Raw genomic sequence first — 19,449 nt, 5'->3', positions numbered from 1 at the left:
CTCTGCGTCTGAGCAAGGCTAGATTAGCATACAGGCATAATGTGCAACCACCCACATATTTTTTTAGATTCTCAGAATTATGTCTGACAGTGAATGCAAATACTTTTGCCACCTGAGATATACATATTTTGACACCAAGTGACATAAAGATTAATAGTAGAAAAACTACAAACATTTAACACTGTTAGACTCAATTACAAAACATTTATTACAAAGTTTCAGCTGGCGACTAATGTCAAAAAAAGGATTGTTTAACATTTATTTATCTGGGCGTTCACCTCAGCCGCAAACTGGACTGGACTAACAACACAGATGTCCTGTACAGGAAGGACCAAAGTTGTTTCCATCTGCTGAGAAGACTGAGGTCTTTTGGACACTGTTAAGACCACCTTATGACTCTGTGGTGGCATCTGCAATTTTTTTTATGCAGTGGTCTACTGGAGCTGTGGAAGCTCTGAGAGAAAAAGACTGAACAAGGAGAGGAGAGCTGGTTCTGTCCTGAGGAGGAGGATGTTAGCCAAGCTGACATCGATCATAGACAACCCCTCTTACAAAAACACGGTATCTTATTACCCTTATCTTACCCATGTGCATTTTATCAGTTTATCTTATCTTATTTTGAAATGTTTGACCGGAAGCTCTTCTCTACTTTAATCTACTCGACACCGGTGCAACGGTCACGCTGCAGACAAGATCCAACCTCTGGATCGTACTCAGTTATACAGACGTGCTTTAATGTTTGTTTTACTGTGGGATGCTCTGTTGCTGTAGCCGTCATCAGCCACTGAGTTTTGATTAGTGTACGATTTCTTTTTTATACTGTTTGAATGTTTGGCTGCCGGGATGTCAGCCTTGGAGATGCCAGCCAAAACACATGGAGTTGGGGTCTTTCTAGAGCTGAGAAAAAGGCTACAGAGTGGACTGCTTATTGTCGGGTAATTATTTTAATGGCTAGCAAACTAAACGGTGACATTGTTGTTTTTATAAGCTAGGCTAGCTAAGAGCACTAGCTGATTTAGCTCAGCAGCTAACTACGAGTGCTCTGTCATTGTTTCAGTTACATATTCCAAACTCTAACGTTGGCTAACTAGTGTTTGAATTTAGCCGCCTCGTAGTTTCAGGACACTTTTGTTGGACATTTACAATTAGAGTTAGACAGTGAGTTAGTGAAGGAGATGCTGGGGTAATTCAATCCAAACTATCTGCCTCTCTGGTCTGAATAAACGGGAGCTAACCTGCTGCCCGCATGTGGCTTCAGTTTCCTTCATGTAATAATTCTTATCATCATTTTAAGTTCGACAGCATGTCCCCAATCCCCAAAGAGTCCTCCGTCACTCCAGAGATGTAAAGTTTGAATTGTTTGAAGAGGTCTGCCTCTGCCATGCCATGAGAAATAACGGGACAAACTAAAATTCTGTTTTCCAGAAACCTTTTGAGGTGTGCTTTGTTTGCATATTTAAATTGAATGCTTCTCCTCTGCTTCACAGAGGGAAGCATTGTACTTTTGTCAAAACATAAGGAAATGATGTACAAGTTAATTCTAGTTAAGATGTTACCAGTTACTTTGCAGATAAAAGTACAAGCAAATAAACTAAGATGGATTCTTAAAGATTAAACTCCACAAAAGTATATTAAATTGTTAAATTTCCTCCACTTTGACAAACTCCAACATTAAGGTTCACCTACATATATGTTGTTACATATTATGTAACAATGATCCTATGATATGATGTTGAGCTGCGGCGATCGCTCGATTAGTTGACAACTATTAAATTAATCGTCAGCTGTTTTGATAATCAATCAGTTTGAGTAAATTTTTAAGGAAAAAAAGTCAAAATTCTCTGATTCCAGCTTGCTAAATGTGACCATCTATGGTTTCTTTACTCCCCTGTGACAGTAAATTCAAAATGTGCACAGAATTAGAGACATTAGAGGACGTCATCATGGCTTTGGGAAACACTGATCAACATTTTTCACCATTTTCTGACATTTTGTAGCCCGACTAACTCGATTAATCACTAGTTGCAGCCCTAATATAAGGATTTAACAGAGACAGATCTGCATGATGAGTACTTTTATTCGTCACACATTAGGTCCATTTTGCTGTGGACGCATTTGTGCTTCAGTGAAATTTTCCTTGCAGGACAGGATGAGTGGGTTTACTCTGATATTGCTTCACTGGTGTAACAGCAGAGGTACAGCCTGGAAGGCATGCTGATTAGATATAAGTTACAGTATTTAAAGTTAGTGTAATGTAGTTTCTGTTTTTCTGAATGTCATTATTTCCAATTAATCAACTCTGCATTTCTGTAATACCGTATAGCAGCAAAGCTCAGAGCCAGTGATTTGTCAAAGACGTCTCTGCTTGCAGAGGGTGGATGAAGTTCACCTACAACGTCACTAGATGGAGTTAAGAGGACGTGACAGGCAATAAACTGAGCCCGGGTCCTCTCCTCTCCCCAAAAGCACTGAATGTTCAGTGGAGAGATGAGAATCCTTCTTCTTTCAACTGATAACTGCATTGTGCAGCTAATTAGGGCTGAAACTTATATGAGGACTTGGAGAGCTAAAGTTAAGCATTTCTTCAAAAAAGGAGGTGAAACGAAAAGCCACCGACCGCTCAGAGGACAGCACACTGTCAGTGTTTCCAATGCCGGAGGAGAAAAAGTAGAACAATGTGATGAAACCCCCTGAGGTGCGTCCCAGAGGAGCTGCTCAGCCTGCATCCACTTTGTTTTTAGTGAAACCGGTGCTTCCTCCTCTGAGACAGCAGCACCCAGCAGGAGGTAGAGGTGGTGTTTATGGTCGTAGTCCTGTTATTTCTAATAGTTCTTCACTTTAGTTCTGCAGAAAATATTGGACTATTATTTTTTATCTTATGACTTCTCCACTCAGAGTACTTGGCAGATTTTGCCCATATACTGTCTGTTAATATATACTTATTTTTATATACAGGCAATATTCTGCACTAAAGGCTGACTCATTAGTGAGTGTACTGAGACCTCGACTAATTGCAGAGCCTGCTCAGTCCAAATGATTTGATTTGATGCTGGCAAGTCACATCAAACCAGTATCCCAAAGATATTGGCTTGTTCTTCACATATCGTGCATAAGTACCAAGAACAGAGATTCCAAAAAGATCCGACCTCCTCAGCTGAGAGGTCACAATACTTTTGAATATATTTTGGTGAAAAAAGTGAATGCTAATTTGTTACTTAACATAATGTTTCCTGAAGTGTTGAAAGAATTCTTCGATATTTCAGAAAATCCACCTGCTCAGTTTCTTTCTGAGCGTCAAATGAGAAGACTGAAGAAACTCTCATGTCTGTCTAAAAGGCTACAGCTAGCCGCTTAGCTTGGCTTAGCAAGGCTACAGGAGCCAGGCTAGGAGTTTCCACTTGTTTCCAGTCTTGCCAGCTGTGCTAATGGTCGCCTGGCTTTAGTTTCACATTTTCCATACAGACCAGAGGTTCTGATAACTCCTCTAACTCTTGGCAAAGAAACATAATAAGTGTATTCCTTCCCTTTCTGTGTCTTGTGCATGTTCCCATGTGTGTGTGTGTCTCGCATCTGCTCTCCAGGAAAGATGTGGCCAGAAGTCCTGCAGATGTGGTCGTGACAGGTGGAGAGTCTTCTCTCCACATCCAAACTCCCAGAGGTGAGCTGAGCCTCAGTTTGCCGGCAGGAGTGACCTTCGAGCAGGGATCCTGCATTCCCACACCTGCAGGAGAGTCCTGTGGAGAGGAGCTGCATTTCAGACTGCGCATCAATGTCACAAGAAGCTCAGATGAAGGTATGGAAACACATCCAGACATGTGCAACCTCCCTCTGCTTTGCTACACTCCTCTGTGCCAAGTCTTTTGGTAGCTATTCAGAGCTTGCTGTCTATTCTGAATTAATTGGATTGAGTCACTTGGTCATCTGAGACGGTGAAGGTGTAAATTTTGCTTTTGGGATCCTCAACAGCCCACAAGCAACTTACCATCAGTCATGAGAATACACGCGTTTGATTTGAGCTCTGATCATCAAAAACGTACTCAAGGGTCATTGCATAAGATTCGCAAACTCCATCTTTTGGCATTTCCCGAGATTTTTTTTCTTCCACTCCTGACGCAAGAGGAAGTTACAGCAAAGAATAGTTATTGACAAATCCAATCAAAATCAGATTGATTGCCCGCTGCTTTGCCAAGCCACCTTCACCACCCAGTAGTTTATCGATTTTCTGCTCTGTAGTACAAGGTTACCACCCTTACACCAAATCTGCCTCATTTATTTGTTTGCCTTTGGCCCTCCACAGAGGCTTCTGACAGTGTGATGGAGACACTCCGGGCTAAGGAGACTTATTGCTTCTACTGCCAGGGCTGCATGACCAGGCTGCTCGAGGACAGGTGAGGAGCGGACGGATGAGGAAGAGCATCAGTGGAAATGGGTTTTTATTTACGCCGTCTTCTGCGGGAAGAGGAGCGGGTGGTTATTGATGGCGTGACCCAGTGGTAGAAGTGATAGTGTGGGAAAGAGAAATTGATGGATGGGGCTGGAGTCTACAGTTGTCAACCTGATTGGTTTAGAGTTATAGAGTTGCTGTGACGTAAAGGTCTGCGCTACCTATTAAAAAACAATTGGGTTTCTTACCTTGAGGTGGTTCAGCTGGACACTGGTATTGTTGTTATTGCCTTAAGGTTGTAGCTTTCTCTGGTCAGCAGTGTGACACGCTGAAAATTGCAATAGCTGCATTACCCAGACCCCTGGCCTCTGGCTATGTTTCTCAGCAATAACCAACTAAAAGTTGCCAAAAACTTATTTTTTGCTTTCAACAAGGGCTGCGGAAAGTACGAAATGTCAGGAGAAGTGCTTGGAGCAAGGAAAGGTATAATTTCAATAACATTGTGGCTCATTATGCTTTGTAGCAATACTGTACGTTCCACTTTATGGCTGCTCAGAAATATTAATGCTGCCATTGACTGCAAGCATCACAACGAGCCCTCTGAAAGTTTTCTTTGTAGAGCCTAAAACAGTGCATACTAAGTGCTTTACCGGAATGAATAAAACAAGTATAGTATCAAAAATATGCATGATTTTGTATTTTTACATTAGCAGTGTGTCAAATGACTCTGTGTAATGGGAAAGGGGTCGCTAGTATTGACCATTCTGTAGGAAATTATCCGAGCTGTGCAGTTCCCCCCAGTTTTACTGAGCTGAGTCTTTCAGCTCATTGTTTTTGTTTTAAACTGACGCACCAGATGGTTTGATACAATGAACCCTCACTTCAAAATCACACTTTCAAAAAATAATTAGCAGGTGATGAAATGAACAGTCTTTGTATCACTGTCTATTATGGACTTACTTTAACCAGTGAGATCAGCGAACCATATGTTTTACTAGGGCTCTTGGTGAAACCAGTCGGGAGAAGAGTGAAAAAGTATTTTCCATCAAGAAGAGCCTTCAGTGCCCTTCTGTGCTCTTATTTCAGTGAAAAAGTACTCTCCAGTTCTGATGAAACTGATGCTGATGGCCAAGTGCAGTATCTAAATCGCAGGAGTTACAGTTTGTTGATAAAGGTGAAATGTGTCACAACCAAAATGCTACTGTTTTCGATCAGTCTCCCAGCTCTCATCGGCCTCGCTGTAGCAGCAGGAGGCTGTTTTCAGCTCTCATGAACACCCTCTGTGATACCTGCCCAGCATCAAATGGCATAGAAACAACTTTAGCAACTAGCTAGAAAACATAGTGGAGCATTAAGCTGCCGAAGAGCCAAATATTCCCCTCAGGAGTTTGTGGAAACCAAAATAGAACTAAAAGGAGAGTAAATGGGCCAGAAAAATGACAAATTCAAAGAATCCTAATACTGCTTTAGAATTTCTGGATGGATGAAATGAAAAAGATTATTACATTTCACACAACTTTTGGACTTTTTAGTTTCCTGTTTTGAAAGATGACATCATTTGCCACGTGCAAAAGAAAGCCTCAATAATAAATCAGTGATGTCATTTCTATTAGACACTGCAAACATTTTACCTGCTTTCTTACTGTGGGCATTGTGAGGAAACAGTCATTTTAAAGGTGTGGCATGTACAATTTAGGGGATCTATTGGTAGAAATGTACCTTTAACATTCATAGTTATGTTTTCTTATAATCACCTGATATGTAGTATTTGTATAATCACCTGAAAATAAGAGCTGTTGTGTTCATGTTACCTTAGAATGAGCTCTTTATATGTACAGAGGGAGGGGGTCCTCTTCCACACCTTTGTATTCTGATCTCCTCTGGTCCAAGGGAACCTGTGTGCTTATTGAGAGATAACAGCTGATACACTTTCCAAATATCAGCGGATGAAGAAAACCTGTAATTGCTTTTTCTCTCCGTCAGAGTGTTTAAGCGAGTTCTTCCTCTCCCTAATGGCAACTGGAACGCTATCGTGGATGACTGGTGTTGCCATCCAGATCCTTTTGCCAACAGGAAGCTGTTACCCCGAGCAGAGGATTGTTTACTGGGTGACACCTTCCTCCTGGTAGCCAGAGATGGCAGCTGTGAACAGACTGTCAGTGAGGAAGTGAGCCCTGTTGGCTCAGAGGACAGTCAAGATCCAAAGGTGAGGAAAACAACCAGCCGGATTTGGAACTCCTAGAAAACAAAGCAGTGCTTTAGCTTCAGTGGTTAAAGCACTGAATGGTCAATTTCTTCAATAAAAAGCGAAAGTTGGATTCATAGTCGTATCATAGAGTATCTCCTACACACAGACACGCGCTCCTCAGTGGGCTGCATCAGTGAAGTCAAACTGGAGCACTCTGTTGATGAGGTTTGCTCTCCCGATCAGTCATCCTCAGCACGAGTGGCACCCTTTGCATGACTGAAACTGAGAGGCAGTTAGAAAGAGCAGGAGAACAAATGACACTCTGCCTGCCTGCCTTTCATACATCTCTCACTGCCTCTCCTCCTCTGTCTTCCATCCCGGTTATAGTGGCTATCGATTGTGGTTTGAAAACAGCAAAGTTAAAGATGGCTGTGCATTGTGGTGAATGGCTTTCTGTTTTTTTCTGGTACGAACAGAAACCCTGCCGCCGAGTGGCCCTCATCTCCTGCAAGAGCTGCTCATCAGTGCTGGGAGAGGCTGTTGCACCAGGTATACATCACTCGAATAGACTTTCGTAATAATCAATAATTTTCAGCTGTGTATATGAGCCTTTCTCTGTTGTATCTCACAGAGACCCTGAAGCTGTACATCACACAGGTGGTGGTGGAGCCCGCTGTGGGAGACAGAAAGACAGAAACTTCACTTAACAGGCAGGTGTTTATCGAAGCCAAGCGGGGACAGCAATGAAACTGTGGAAGCGTGTTCTTTCACTGAGAAGTAAATAAAAAGTAGGCGTTATATGCAGAGGATGGAGGAGAGACTATAACGTCGCACACGGTCCTTCGAGGTAAAATCAGTACAGAGGTATAATATAAGTCAGTTCATTTGTATGTCAGTCTCACACAATATCTGACACACCACTGATTGGATTTTGCTAAAACTTTGGGGAATGACGCATATCAGCCCTGTGCTCAGGCTTTGTCAAAAATAATTACAATTTTTCAATTGCAGGTCTGAATTAAACGTGTGAATAGGCACGTCTCCCGCAGTGCAAGTCTGAATAATTCTTAGATTGTGCACAAGCATCAGTCTCACTTTGACCGATTGATTTTTTTTTTCTCACCAGCTTATGAAAACCGTTTTTCCTTTTAAAGCTTTTCTCTTTGAGCTCAGTGATTTTTTTTTTGACTCATGGTAGCATTTTCAAAGTTAGTACTGGACATAATTATGACCATAAAAAGTGACATATCTTTCTGTAATCTTGGAGGCGTTTGGTGAGAAAGCAAAACATGAACACTGTGTCATCTTGCCAAAAGCCATCAATACCGTCATACATAAAGACTAAGCATGTAAATACATGAACGTTGATTCTCATTGACAGATCTCTCTTCGTGGAGAGGACTATAGCAGCCAGGCTGCTGGGGCTGTCCAGCTCATTGAGCACCTTCCACTTCTCTGTCCAAACCCCTGATGGAAAAGCCTTCTTGCTGGTAAGAACAAACAAACATAATCAGAGAAACTAATGACATTTCTGTAAAAATAGACTAGATTATTTGATAAATGGGAAAGAGTGACATTGTGGGTTCTTTATGTGATGTGACAAGCTGATTGGCTGTGATTTTGGAGTTGTTGGGCATACTGCCAGGATTTTAGCTTCTTTAAAATCAGCTACAAGTGGATTATGACAAGTGGCTCCTTGTAAAACAACAATAAGACATTACAGCAATAAAAAGACGTTGCAGTTGTCCAGTAAATCTATTGATATGTGCATCATGCCGAGGACCAGATTTGTCCATTTCATACTGTAGTTTTGTATGTATTTATATTCCAATATTGACATTATTCTGACTGAAACTGACCATTTTGCAAACCATAAATGTAGTATTCCAGTTTTCCACAGATTTCAGTCTTGACAGAGTTCAAGCGTTGGGACATGAAAACTCCTCACTGAAAAGCAGTAAGAATATAATTAATTTAGTGTGAAACTGGACCAAAATGGGCTGAATTCTTTCACGATTACAAAGTCAAATATGCTGCATCATATCAGAGGTGGATGGCATGCTGTCTAACCCCTGTGTTTCATGACAGCCTCATTGTTTTACTGTATGAGAAAAAGATGACTGGAATTGCAAAATAAAGTCTGTGGCAGCTATAAAACTCAAGTCACAGCAGCTGGAAAGTAAAGCTGTAGTTTCTGTAGCAGACTTCAATTTTCCTCAAATTAGGAAAAGCCATGAAGTATAAAAGTAAGACAACATATTAAACACGTTTATTTAGCGCCCCAAAGCAAAATACAAGGCTCATTAAAAGCATGTTATCGTCCCACAGTGTCACTCTAACCACGGTGTGCATGAGTGAACGCGTACAGTTTATGTGGTGGAGTGTGATTCCTCCACCCACATGTATCTCAAGTGTTAAGTGACCTGTCTGCTCCTCCTGCAGCTCTGGCTGCTGAACAGCGACTCCATCACAGTGTCAGTCCCAGAGACGAGTGTCGGGGGTGAGAGGTCTATCAGCTCCCCCGCTCTTCACAGTCCATCACCCCGAGCTGCCAGAGCCCTGAAACTCCTCTACACCACCTGCTCTCACACAGGCGTTGAGCAGAGAGAGTAAGCGAGGACTCTTACCGCATCCTCCACCCTCCAAATCCCCCCTTTCAATCTTTGTTTTCCTCTTCTTAATCTCATCCTTTCATCTCTCCAACACACCCTCTCAATCACCACCTGTCTCGGCTCACTGCAAGGGATGAAAGACGACTTTGTGGGTGAACAGATTTTACGTCTTAATAGAACACTTTGCACTCAGGGTCCCCGCTCAGACGTAATTGTCTATTATTTTGCAAATTAAATTGCCATCAAAGCTGTTTATCGTCACAGTGTTGTCAGTTGCATAAGCCACGCTCGTGTTTGTTGCACATACAGGGGATGTTGTTTTGACTGCAGAGAGGCTCACTGTACCTCACTGTGATGCGTTAGAGAGGTGTAGGTGGATGTGCTGCATGTGGTTCTCCATGTTCAGTACAGCAGCGCCCCGCTGGAGAAGCCTTCCACCCTCATTATTTTCAACTGAATCAGCACTCAGTGCCCCCCCCCCTCCTCTCCATCCCTGCAGCCGTGTGGAGTGAAGGCAGAACAGAGAAGTTTTGATGTTTCTACCATTTTGACAAGCCCCCATCGGCTGACTGACGGAGAAAGGGTAATTAGAGGAAAAGCTCACATGAAAGGAGAAAGGCCTGTCTTCTCAGTCAAAGCAGTAAGGATGCATTTACATGGCACGATAAACCGTATGAGCTGAGCGATGCACGGAGAAGTGTCTCACCATGCGTGCACTGAGCATGCTGGGTAAAGACATCGTCCTGGTAATAATACGAGCCATGACAGCACCTCTTGACTGGAGCACTGGTGTTTTTGTCAGGCCTGAATAAGAATTAACACATCTTGATTACAGCTTTTCACCTGTTGTGTGAATTGTTTCGTTCTGCGCAGATAATTCTGTTCTTTACAGTCCAAATTTTAAGCTTGTGTATTGTCACAGTCCGACTTTTCGAACTGATACAACAATGCATCAGCCATATTTCTGTTTTAACACTTAATTTATGTGAACATTCTGACAAAGATTACCCAAATTTGTATTTCAAAGAATTGTTCCCACTGATTTTTTTTAGAGATAATGGTGACTCTATCTGAATCGTTTATGTGCACATTTATGTGCTGATGTATCTGCCCAATTTATCTGTCTCCTTCTATTTATTTTTCTCTGTTCATTGTGTTCAAACCTAAATTGATCACCAGCTCCTCGTGAGCTACAGAACAGAATGAAAGTGTTGGCGTTAAGGCGCTCTCGCATGTGAGCGACCGCTTTCTGAATTTTCCCCCCTCTTTCTGACATTTCCCTGAAGTCTTGCAAAGCTAAATGCTGGTGTTACTCACACTTCCATTTCCCCCTACATAATTTACCATTCATCCTTCATCACTCATCTCTGACATTTTTAAATTAAATGTTATGCCTGGGGAGCTAAACTCCCTGGATGATAGCCCTCTTATTCAGGATACAGTCGGTTACAGTCCAGTGCAGCCAGAGGTTGCAGTATGTGTTGTTAAAACTGCCAATAATTGGCTGGAGAATCAGTGAGCCAATGCCTAAGTGGATTACGCTTGTCACTAATGGCGCTGACTTGATTATGACTTGAGTGAAAGTCGCAGGCACCATCACAGTTCGGTACAATGGGATTTAGGTCTCATAGATATGGAAATCGAGTCTAATGGGAAAATTGTGCGGGCCACATGATTCATGCTGATATGTGAGTAATCAAACCTTACTATAGATGACATTAAATACAATGAATTATGATAAAGACTCATTTTGGGTCGATATGTTCACATGATGACTTGATTAGCTTAGTGTAAGCAGCTTAACCTGTTTAAGAAACTGCTTGTTGAGTGGCTAATAGTAAATGTCCCATGCATGTAAACAGAGCTATAGCATGAGTGTGTCTTCAGCATGATGTCTTAAGTAGAGCTGGCCAAACTTGACAAGACGTCTCCCTCTCAGGGACTGCACAGATGGCTAAATGTCACCCAAACAAACTGGATCAGCACCACACACTGATAGAGCATCAATCTTTCTTGTCTCAATCGCTCTTCCTCTTCTCCTTTCAGTCCCTCTCGTCTTTTCATCTCACACGCTGACACATATCGATGCCACACACACACACACACACACACACACACACACACACACACACACACACACACACACACACACACACACTCTCACACACTCTCTTACTCACCATCAATCCACTTTTATGTATCCCTAGTTATCTTGTTCAGTTTATAGTTTCAAACCACTTAATTAAAATGTCAGGACAAATGTCTCAATTTGGGATTTACAGCAGCTATTCTGGGCATCATGTCAGTTGTATAACGGCGTGGCAGTCACTGTAAATCACCCCTGCTCTGCTCTGTGTGTGTTTTCAGCATTGTAACTAGTTGGGAGGTCAATGCCATCGGACATCCTGTGGTGCTGCCGCTGAAGGTGTGTGAGGAGCTACTGCAAGTGATAGATGACAGCAACGCTACACTTCCTGCGTCTATGCGCTGCATGAGGTCCTATGAGGTGAGACAGTTCCTGTGTCCTATAATGGGCATTGGGCAAGAGATGATGACTAAAGCATGTCCATCCTTGGCATAGCCACATGTTTTTAGATATTTGTAAAACGCTTTCGCTGACACGGCGTGAATGTACACAGAGAGACGCTGGAAGTCTTCCAGTTTATCTTCATCTTTTGTAAAAAGCTGTATTAGCGGAACAGCAGGGATTCTTTCAGCTGACAGCAATCACTGATTTTACTTACTTCTGAATTACAGCACCTTGTTTATCCATTATTCAGTAGTGCTTGACGGTGTTTTCATCCCGCCTTAATTAATTTCATGATTCAGAGCTTTCAGTTAACAGCTTCGCTTAAGGGATTATGTGGGTCAAATGTGCGTTTTTACTTTTGTCAGCCTTATTCCGGCTTTAATACACCTGTAATTGTGTAAAATGTGTATATTTAGCCTGAATTGCCGGGGAAAAACACTTTGACTAGAAAACAGGAGGTGTTAACTTTGCTGACAGGTCTATTCCCAGAGCCGCTTTAAACATAGTCACAGGGGTAATTAGCGCCATTATCCTCCACTTCCTGCTCAGAAAGTTTAGGAAGTGACTCCTACCACTTAAACAAGTTTTCCATCTGCTAAACAATACGAGAGCCGAAATAACATACGGTGAGCAAATCTGTGAGAGGGAAATCTGCTGTTGTGGATCACGTGAAGCCTCTTTTGTTGTAATACCCAGGCGTGGGGGTGTTCACTTGCTCCGAGCCTCTCATGATCTAAAGATACTGGAGCAATGCATTGAAGAAGGAACACGTCCTGACAAAGACAAGCCTTTCTAAAACCAAACACAACAGCAGCAAAAGTTTGAAGAATGGAATAAATGGGTTTATTTGCTGATGTACACTGTAATTGTTAGCATGTGCTGACTAACTGGCTCACTGGCTCCAGTAGTAATCCAGCATTACCCCCAAGGCTGAGAGCAAATCCTTGACTAGCATGTGTGAGGTTCTTGCGTTACAGGTTAGGTTAAAAAGAAAAGCCCTGTTAACAGCTCACACATCAGCTTAGCAGTATTTCCAAACTGGTTTTCCAAGACAGCATTACAGTCGCCAGAAACATTGGCTTGTCTTTATCCTAAATGCCTTTTTTCTCTTGTAATTTCTAAAATGAAAGAATAAACTCGTACATGAATTAGTGTGTAACCAAGCAGCCAATCAGGGACTGATCTAATGTCAGCCTGAGCTCAGAGAGACAGCACTAATGTTTTGCCGTCATAGTATGATCTGTCTTGCTGGAAACACAGTTTCACAGCTGAAATTCAGCAGTATGTCACCTTAGAAGTGGAATTTGGAACAGAGGGCTCACTTACACCAGATTCCTATCCTAATTATTTCACCTACAGGAGGCTCCCGGGCCTCACACCTAAAAATGCTTATTATGTTTTTTTCTGAGGATGACAAATGAAGGAAAATTCAGATTCCCCATTTCTTTTACACATTGTGGAACAATGAAGAATAGTATTGTTTTCTGAGATAACAACATGACAGTGGTGGGCGGGGGGAGAAATGAAGAAGGCTACAGACAGAGGGACCCAGACATAGGACATAGTATCTGTCTGGTGGTGGACGTGGTTACAGCAGTAGAGTGTGATAAAATGACACTCTTGAACACTTCTTGATAGTAGAAGCTTGTGCTATAGGCGACAGAGGACAGGATGGTAATGTGATCACAGGGACATCTAGAGTTACCGGAGATGGTCTGAGAGCCCCTGTTTAAAACACCATTTGAAAAGAATGAGAGAGAAAGAGGAGCGGGGGGGGTGAACCATGCTTTTCCGACTGATGCCTTTTGATTGCTCAAGTGAGCAAGAACCCGCTTGCGTAGAGCGAGTGGCTTTACCATTCACAATCACTTCTGCCTCATTTAAAGGAAAATCTTACATTGTGTTCATTCGCCATCAGACAGCATTGAACAAATTTAACCCAACAACTCAAAATCAGTTATTTGGAAGAGAAAATGGAGATGTTAAAGGGCCAGCGTGCCCACACAGGTGCTTTCACTTATTCTGGCTGATCAGATCTCTGCTCAGGTTGAAGTGGAGCTCTGCTGAGAGTTATGTGAGGTCAGCCAACGCCATATATTAATAAACCTTTTTCGTGACATTTTCACATGGCACAGCAGCACAAGCACAGGTTTCATCAAGATCATTAACTGATGTCAGCTGACCTCTGTGCGCCCCTCTCATTTTTAAACCCTCGATGTGTAGTGGAAGACTGTTCCTCAACATGGCACCAGAGTAAAAAATAAACATCTGGCTACGTTATTCACGACAGACACTTAACATGAGCACACACTGGCCCTGGTATTAATAACACTAACAGGAACATTAATAACAGCTGCATTCCATTTGGGTGAGCTGTTTCCAGGGCTCTGCTATGGTGCATGCTGGCTCACTGGCAGGGCTGCTGGGACACTTAAAGGTACTGAGCTATCATTGAAGCCATCAGTAACAACTGTGCTTTTCATGCTATGACAAGTCAAAATGTCAGCTGTGAAAAGCACTTGTAGCAGGTCCTGGAACTTTCTCACTGAAATGCAGTGCAGTTATTAGTAATTACACCTGTGCTCTTCCTGCTGTGGTGTCAGAATATCTGGCATGAAAAAGGTTGTTAAAATGTCTCCCACAACTTTAACAGCCACATTTCATAACCCCTACACACTGAAAAGACGTGGTCTGGTCTGGGGATGAATATGTAATAGTGTATCTATAAAGAAATCCAAATTACAGTCATATTATGCTCTGTTCTGCAAACTGCATGATACCCAATAGATTAGAGGTGAATGTATCTGACAAAAGACTTTTTTTTTTATCAGTACAATCTGATACCAACCCCAGCAGTTTGCAGGTAACTGTTTTGGACTGTGTGTGTATTGTTAGCCCTGTGAGTAGATCAAAGCCTGCACCATAACCCAGTCTGTTATTATGCTGCATGTGGAATGTCTGCTGTTGTCTGGGCTGCTGTGTTCCCCGCCCTCCATCCCTGGGCCTGCCAGTGTAATGGGGTGTAAAGTGGCTCAAGCCCAGAGTGTCACTCTTTACCCCACGAACAGACAACACCCCCCTCCTCCCCCCACCTAATTAATTTCTGCCTCACTCCCACAGAGACGGCATGTAGGTTGGACAGAAACGGAACCAAAAACAGATCTGGCGTTTTACAGTGAGGAGCTGAGGAGATGTATCAATAACACATCGCCTCTTTCTGCAGTCCACACAGCTTCCCACCAGGAGCGGCTGCACTTTGTCCAAATACATTAGTTCCCCCAAGATGCACACGTCTCGATTCATTGCACAAGGACCAATGGATGAGAAGGGGAATTCATCAGCAGAGCAGGGGGTCCGTGATGCTGCTTTTTATCAGTGTTTACATCGTTCCACTTGACAATATAAATGAGGCTGATATTGATCTTTAATTAAGACAAAATTGCTGTAATGCCATTTCAGTGTGGCTTACCTCCACGGTGATGGAAATGACGCAGTTTGTTGAACCAGACCCTCAGTGTATGCACTGGTTATACATGGCCTATGTCCTCAGCGTGAAGCTGCACTGACATTAATGTCTACAGCAGTGGTTACCAGCCTGTTGTGTCTGGCGTACCCCTACATCCCTACACCACCCATCATGTTCCAAATGTGTCCATTTCAATTGCTTTCAAAGTATTTTTCTATTTGCATTCCTACTGCATCCACAGGGAGAGGCAGAAAGAGAATTTTTGAACTGTTTACCAATAACTTTTTGCTAAGGATTTAAATAGTTTATCTGTTACTTGGGGCCAGTCTCCGAATGGATCAACAAATAATGTCCTCCAACACGTTGAAACAAAACACCACCTTACATACTATATGTTTGAATTACATGTGAGTTGATTTTATCTGCTCACGTTTTACAGTGAATTTTAAAATCACTTCCCTGCTCAAGCTACCTCACATGAACTTTATTGACACCAAGCTAAATTTTCCACAGTGAAATAGACATTTACTGCAGGACTCATCCTGAGAACAGCTGCTTTATTCCAAATAATTTGACAGTATGGACTTTGAATCTGCATGTATCATTACCTTTCTGATGCACAAAAAGTCTCTAAACACCAAGCAAGCAAAGAGTATCTGTCCGCTCAAAAGACTTCCTCATAGCTGTCTCTCGTCATCGTCTCAGACCTCCCTGTTCTGTAAAGTCCCCTCTACAACTAAAGCACTTTTGTCTAGAGATGGAAAAACCCTCAAAGGTTATCTCTTGCTACAGGTAGATGTGTCGGTGTGAAGGCTTTGCAGTGATGTTTTATATTTCAGTATGCTAGAGCTCAAATGACTTTCAGTGAGATCAAAGCTGTAACATCCTTAAGCATATTATCATCAAGGGTTCTGGGCAGACCTGCTGTCAACATCACTGCCAGTTTAAAGACCTTTTTCATGTAACCTTGCTGCTGTTAAATATAAACTGTGAGAGCCTTTTTGTGTGTGGCTTCTCATAATGTAAAAGCTTGATTTTAAAAACGCTGACTGTACTCACTTTCAGTCAAGCTCTCCACCAGGTGGCTGGTGGTTCGTGCTGTCGATAGGTACAGTGTTGAGGAGGATCCACCGCTTGCACTTGAAAATTGGCTTTGCGTGCATCTTACCTTTGCATCCACAGCATTTACTGAGGAAAGCCAGAGAAGTCATAGTGACTGAATTTGAAATATGTGCTGTATTTGCTTATATTCTTAAGACCCTGCATCCAGTAGGGTCCTAATGATGCTGGGGAGCTCTTTAAGGGAATAGTGTGTTTTTTCCCCTCTTTATTTTCACTGCTGACATGGAAATGGGTTCATTATCGAATAATGATGAATGAATCTGAGAAGTACATTTTTCTAGGTGTTTTAAGAGGTCATTGTGAAATGAATTTATCTGCTGGTACTTTGGTGACGGTATACCCCAGCAGATATGAGCAATTTCATATCACATATTGACTGACTGGCCCCTAGATTGTAGCTTTATTCTGTGTTTATCCAGGCAGGATAACATATTTTCTTCCAGCAATAACTGTCTTTTGTTTTGTCCCCTTGGGAGGCAGCAGCAACCTGTAACCACAACACTTCCATATTATCAGCTTATGAAGTTGATCCGGCAAACAGCCAGCTGTTTACTTATCTAGAAGTTACGGAGCAGCATTTTCACTCATTTGAGCTCATGTTTCTAGCCACCTGGTGAAGTTAAGTCCAATATTCACTTTAACTCCCCTGTCAGAGGTATCTGGCTCTTGAGTTGCTAAGTGTTCTTCAGTTTGGTGCTAACTTTTCCTTTCTAGTGTTTAGTGCTGGAGAAGGCGGTGTGCAGTGAGTTAAGGAAAACAAAAAAGAAATACAGCTTTGTGCTCCAACTAAAATGCACTCTGATGAGAGCAGTGGGACTGAATTCAAACAGTTAAATTGTGGGCAATAAAACCAAAAACAATGAGCTTAAAGATGGTAAAACACTCCATAGAGCTGAAGGGTTATTTCACATGAGTGATGTCTTCATTTCTTTTTTTGATGTCTTTATTTTTGTCCTGGCCTTTCTCCCTGGTTTGAATTGTGTGAGGCTCAAAATTGCAAAAAGGTGATGGCACATACTTCTGTGCTCCAGTCTGAGGTTTAATCAAACTGTGATGAGTTATGAGGTTGTTTGTTTCTCTTGCATAGCCACTGTCAATCAAATTCAAGCTCTACTGTTAGCCACTGCACAGCTCCACACAATGGGTTTTGTGCTTTGCTCACTTGCAACTTGTCAAGGGAGAAGAGCACAATACCCCCTTTCCCCAGCTTCATTTCCCAGCTTCCGCCTGGCAGCCCTCCAATCATAAGCCAGCTTCTCTCCTCCGCCTGTACTCCCATTGCTCTGGTTCCTTATCACGCCTCGTCTTCTTTTTCTGGGACTCAGAGTTGTGTTTGGAGCGGCTCACCTCTAGTTGCCGTTTGTTATCATTTGTATGAATTACCATTGATGCGCTTGAGTGGTGAGCAGACATTGTCATGGGGACAGAGAAGATGAGGCCTTGAGTTAGGCAAATGCCCTCATCCATCATCCCAATATAGAGCCCTCAGTGGAGCGCAGCCATTGTCTGCAGCAGGCAAACACCCAGGAATAGCAGATGGAGGCAGAGAGAGGGCAGGGCTGGGCACATTTGTTTTCTGTGCTTTGTTTATCTGCATGTGTGTTTTTGAAGTTGATTAAATCTCTTACCACCTGTGGTTTTTTTGTTGTTTGATGACAGTAATTGCAGATAATGGGTTGCTGTGCTGATCAGCAGACCGTAGAGATCCAGTACGTCTGTGCTTCGGGGACCAAAAATCCCCATTGTACAGTACAAATGCTAAATTTTTATTTTATTTTCTTTCCTAAAATTTTGCCTGCCATTTTTAGGTGGCATACCTGAGACTGTGAGGTCAAAGGTCAGATGCCAGGAGGTCAAGACCACACTTGTCACTCTTGGTCAAGAATTCAAGAGGACCTGGGACAGCTGGGAGAGGAACTTTGATGAACATGTACCCATACATGTCCTGTAAGGTGACATCCTGTGCAAGTTTTCAATAAGCACAAGAATGAAGAATACTGTAGAAGGAAATGCAGCAAGCGTGGAATGGCGTGTTTAGTCAAGTTTCTGTTTGCTGTGTGCTGTGTCATCACCTGAAAACAGATTCATGTTGAAACACATGCTGAAATACATATCCAGTAAATGCAAGAACATCAAAATAGTTTTTTTTATAGGATAGATCCTCATCTGTCATTGTAGTTGTTTCTCATTTTTAATCTTAATGTTATATCACAATGGTGGAAAAGCCTGAACCTGTACATTGTACATTTGTCCGTTTCTAAACTTTGTTTGTAATTTTCCGAGCATTCTTGACAAAAACAGATTAAACTGTTTGGAAGTATCACCTCTCCCGTTCTTTTTTTGGCTCCGCGGGAGGGCTCGGCTGGTTGATATGTGGGACACTGTTCTTGAGTTGGCTCTTGATGAAAGCTTATTATAGAAGCACTTCAGCCCCAGGGTACAGCAGTACATCCTCAACTTGAGTATACTGTAATTACAGCTTGTGGAGCTAGGTGATTTTTTGTCTAGTTGTGGGTTTCTGTGTGAGTGTGTGTCCGTGATTGATGGTATTTATGTAACATGCGTGGTAGCGAGGATCATTATGAAAATGTGTGGTTAAACTCTGTAAATGGTCCCTTTAATTTCAAACAGTCTTCACCCTCTGAAGTTAATCGTGAATTGGCCTGGTCAAGTAGTTCTCACTGTATGTCAGAGTACTTTTTCGCTACATTGGCAGTATGGATCTAGGGATGGCAATATTAGTCTGTCACTTCAGACGGCCGCAGACTGAAATAACTATTGGATGTGCTGCCATGACATTTTCAGGGTTCCCAGATGATAAATCTAACCGACTTGCACACACATTCATGTTCCCCTCAACACAAATTTTAATGCTCCTCAACTGTACTTGTACTTGTACCTGTACTTGTATTTAGTGCTAATCAGCAAAGGTTAACATGCAAACATGCTAAACTCAGATGGTGAACATGGCAAACATTATACCCCCTAAACATCCCCATGTTAGCATCGTCACTGTGAGCATGTTAGCACTTAGCTCAAAGCACTACTGTTTAGTGCAGCCTCAGGGCAGCTAGCATGGCTGTAGTCTTGTGGTCTCATTTCCTTGGAAGATTAAGATTTTTTTAATAATGTAATATTTCTAAATGC

General features: G+C 42.3%; 1 protein-coding gene across 2 annotated transcripts; it reads left to right on the top strand.

Moving 5' to 3' along the window:
• The first annotated feature begins 670 nt into the window (after positions 1-670).
• ube3d (ubiquitin protein ligase E3D) lies at positions 671-18,623 on the top strand. 2 transcript variants are annotated; one of them, XM_070966671.1, is made up of 11 exons: positions 709-935; positions 3,582-3,793; positions 4,298-4,388; positions 6,368-6,590; positions 7,049-7,121; positions 7,204-7,282; positions 7,954-8,062; positions 9,015-9,181; positions 11,552-11,690; positions 14,546-14,577; positions 18,111-18,349. In XM_070966671.1, the coding sequence occupies exons 1-11, from the start codon at positions 844-846 to the stop codon at positions 18,121-18,123; spliced, it is 1,230 nt and encodes a 409-aa protein (XP_070822772.1). In that variant the 5' UTR covers positions 709-843; the 3' UTR covers positions 18,124-18,349. The 2 variants fall into 2 exon arrangements, with proteins under 2 accessions (XP_070822773.1, XP_070822772.1); XM_070966672.1 differs by lacking the exon at positions 14,546-14,577 and having other exon boundaries at positions 671-935; positions 18,111-18,623.
• The last annotated feature ends 826 nt before the right edge of the window (positions 18,624-19,449 follow it).

Source organism: Chaetodon trifascialis, chromosome 7 (genome assembly GCF_039877785.1).
Source record: "Chaetodon trifascialis isolate fChaTrf1 chromosome 7, fChaTrf1.hap1, whole genome shotgun sequence".
NCBI classification, from domain to species: domain Eukaryota; kingdom Metazoa; phylum Chordata; class Actinopteri; order Chaetodontiformes; family Chaetodontidae; genus Chaetodon; species Chaetodon trifascialis.
This window is presented reverse-complemented; position numbering and strand designations above follow the sequence as displayed.

Excerpts from the sequence above, each read along its gene's own strand:
- ube3d (XM_070966671.1), top strand. The coding sequence starts at position 844 with ATGTCAGCCTTGGAGATGCCAGCCAAAACACATGGAGTTGGGGTCTTT. Across the intron at positions 4,389-6,367 it reads ACCAGGCTGCTCGAGGACAG|AGTGTTTAAGCGAGTTCTTC; the intron begins GTGAGGAGCGGA and ends TCTCTCCGTCAG. Across the intron at positions 11,691-14,545 it reads GCTGCATGAGGTCCTATGAG|TACAATCTGATACCAACCCC; the intron begins GTGAGACAGTTC and ends TTTTTTTATCAG.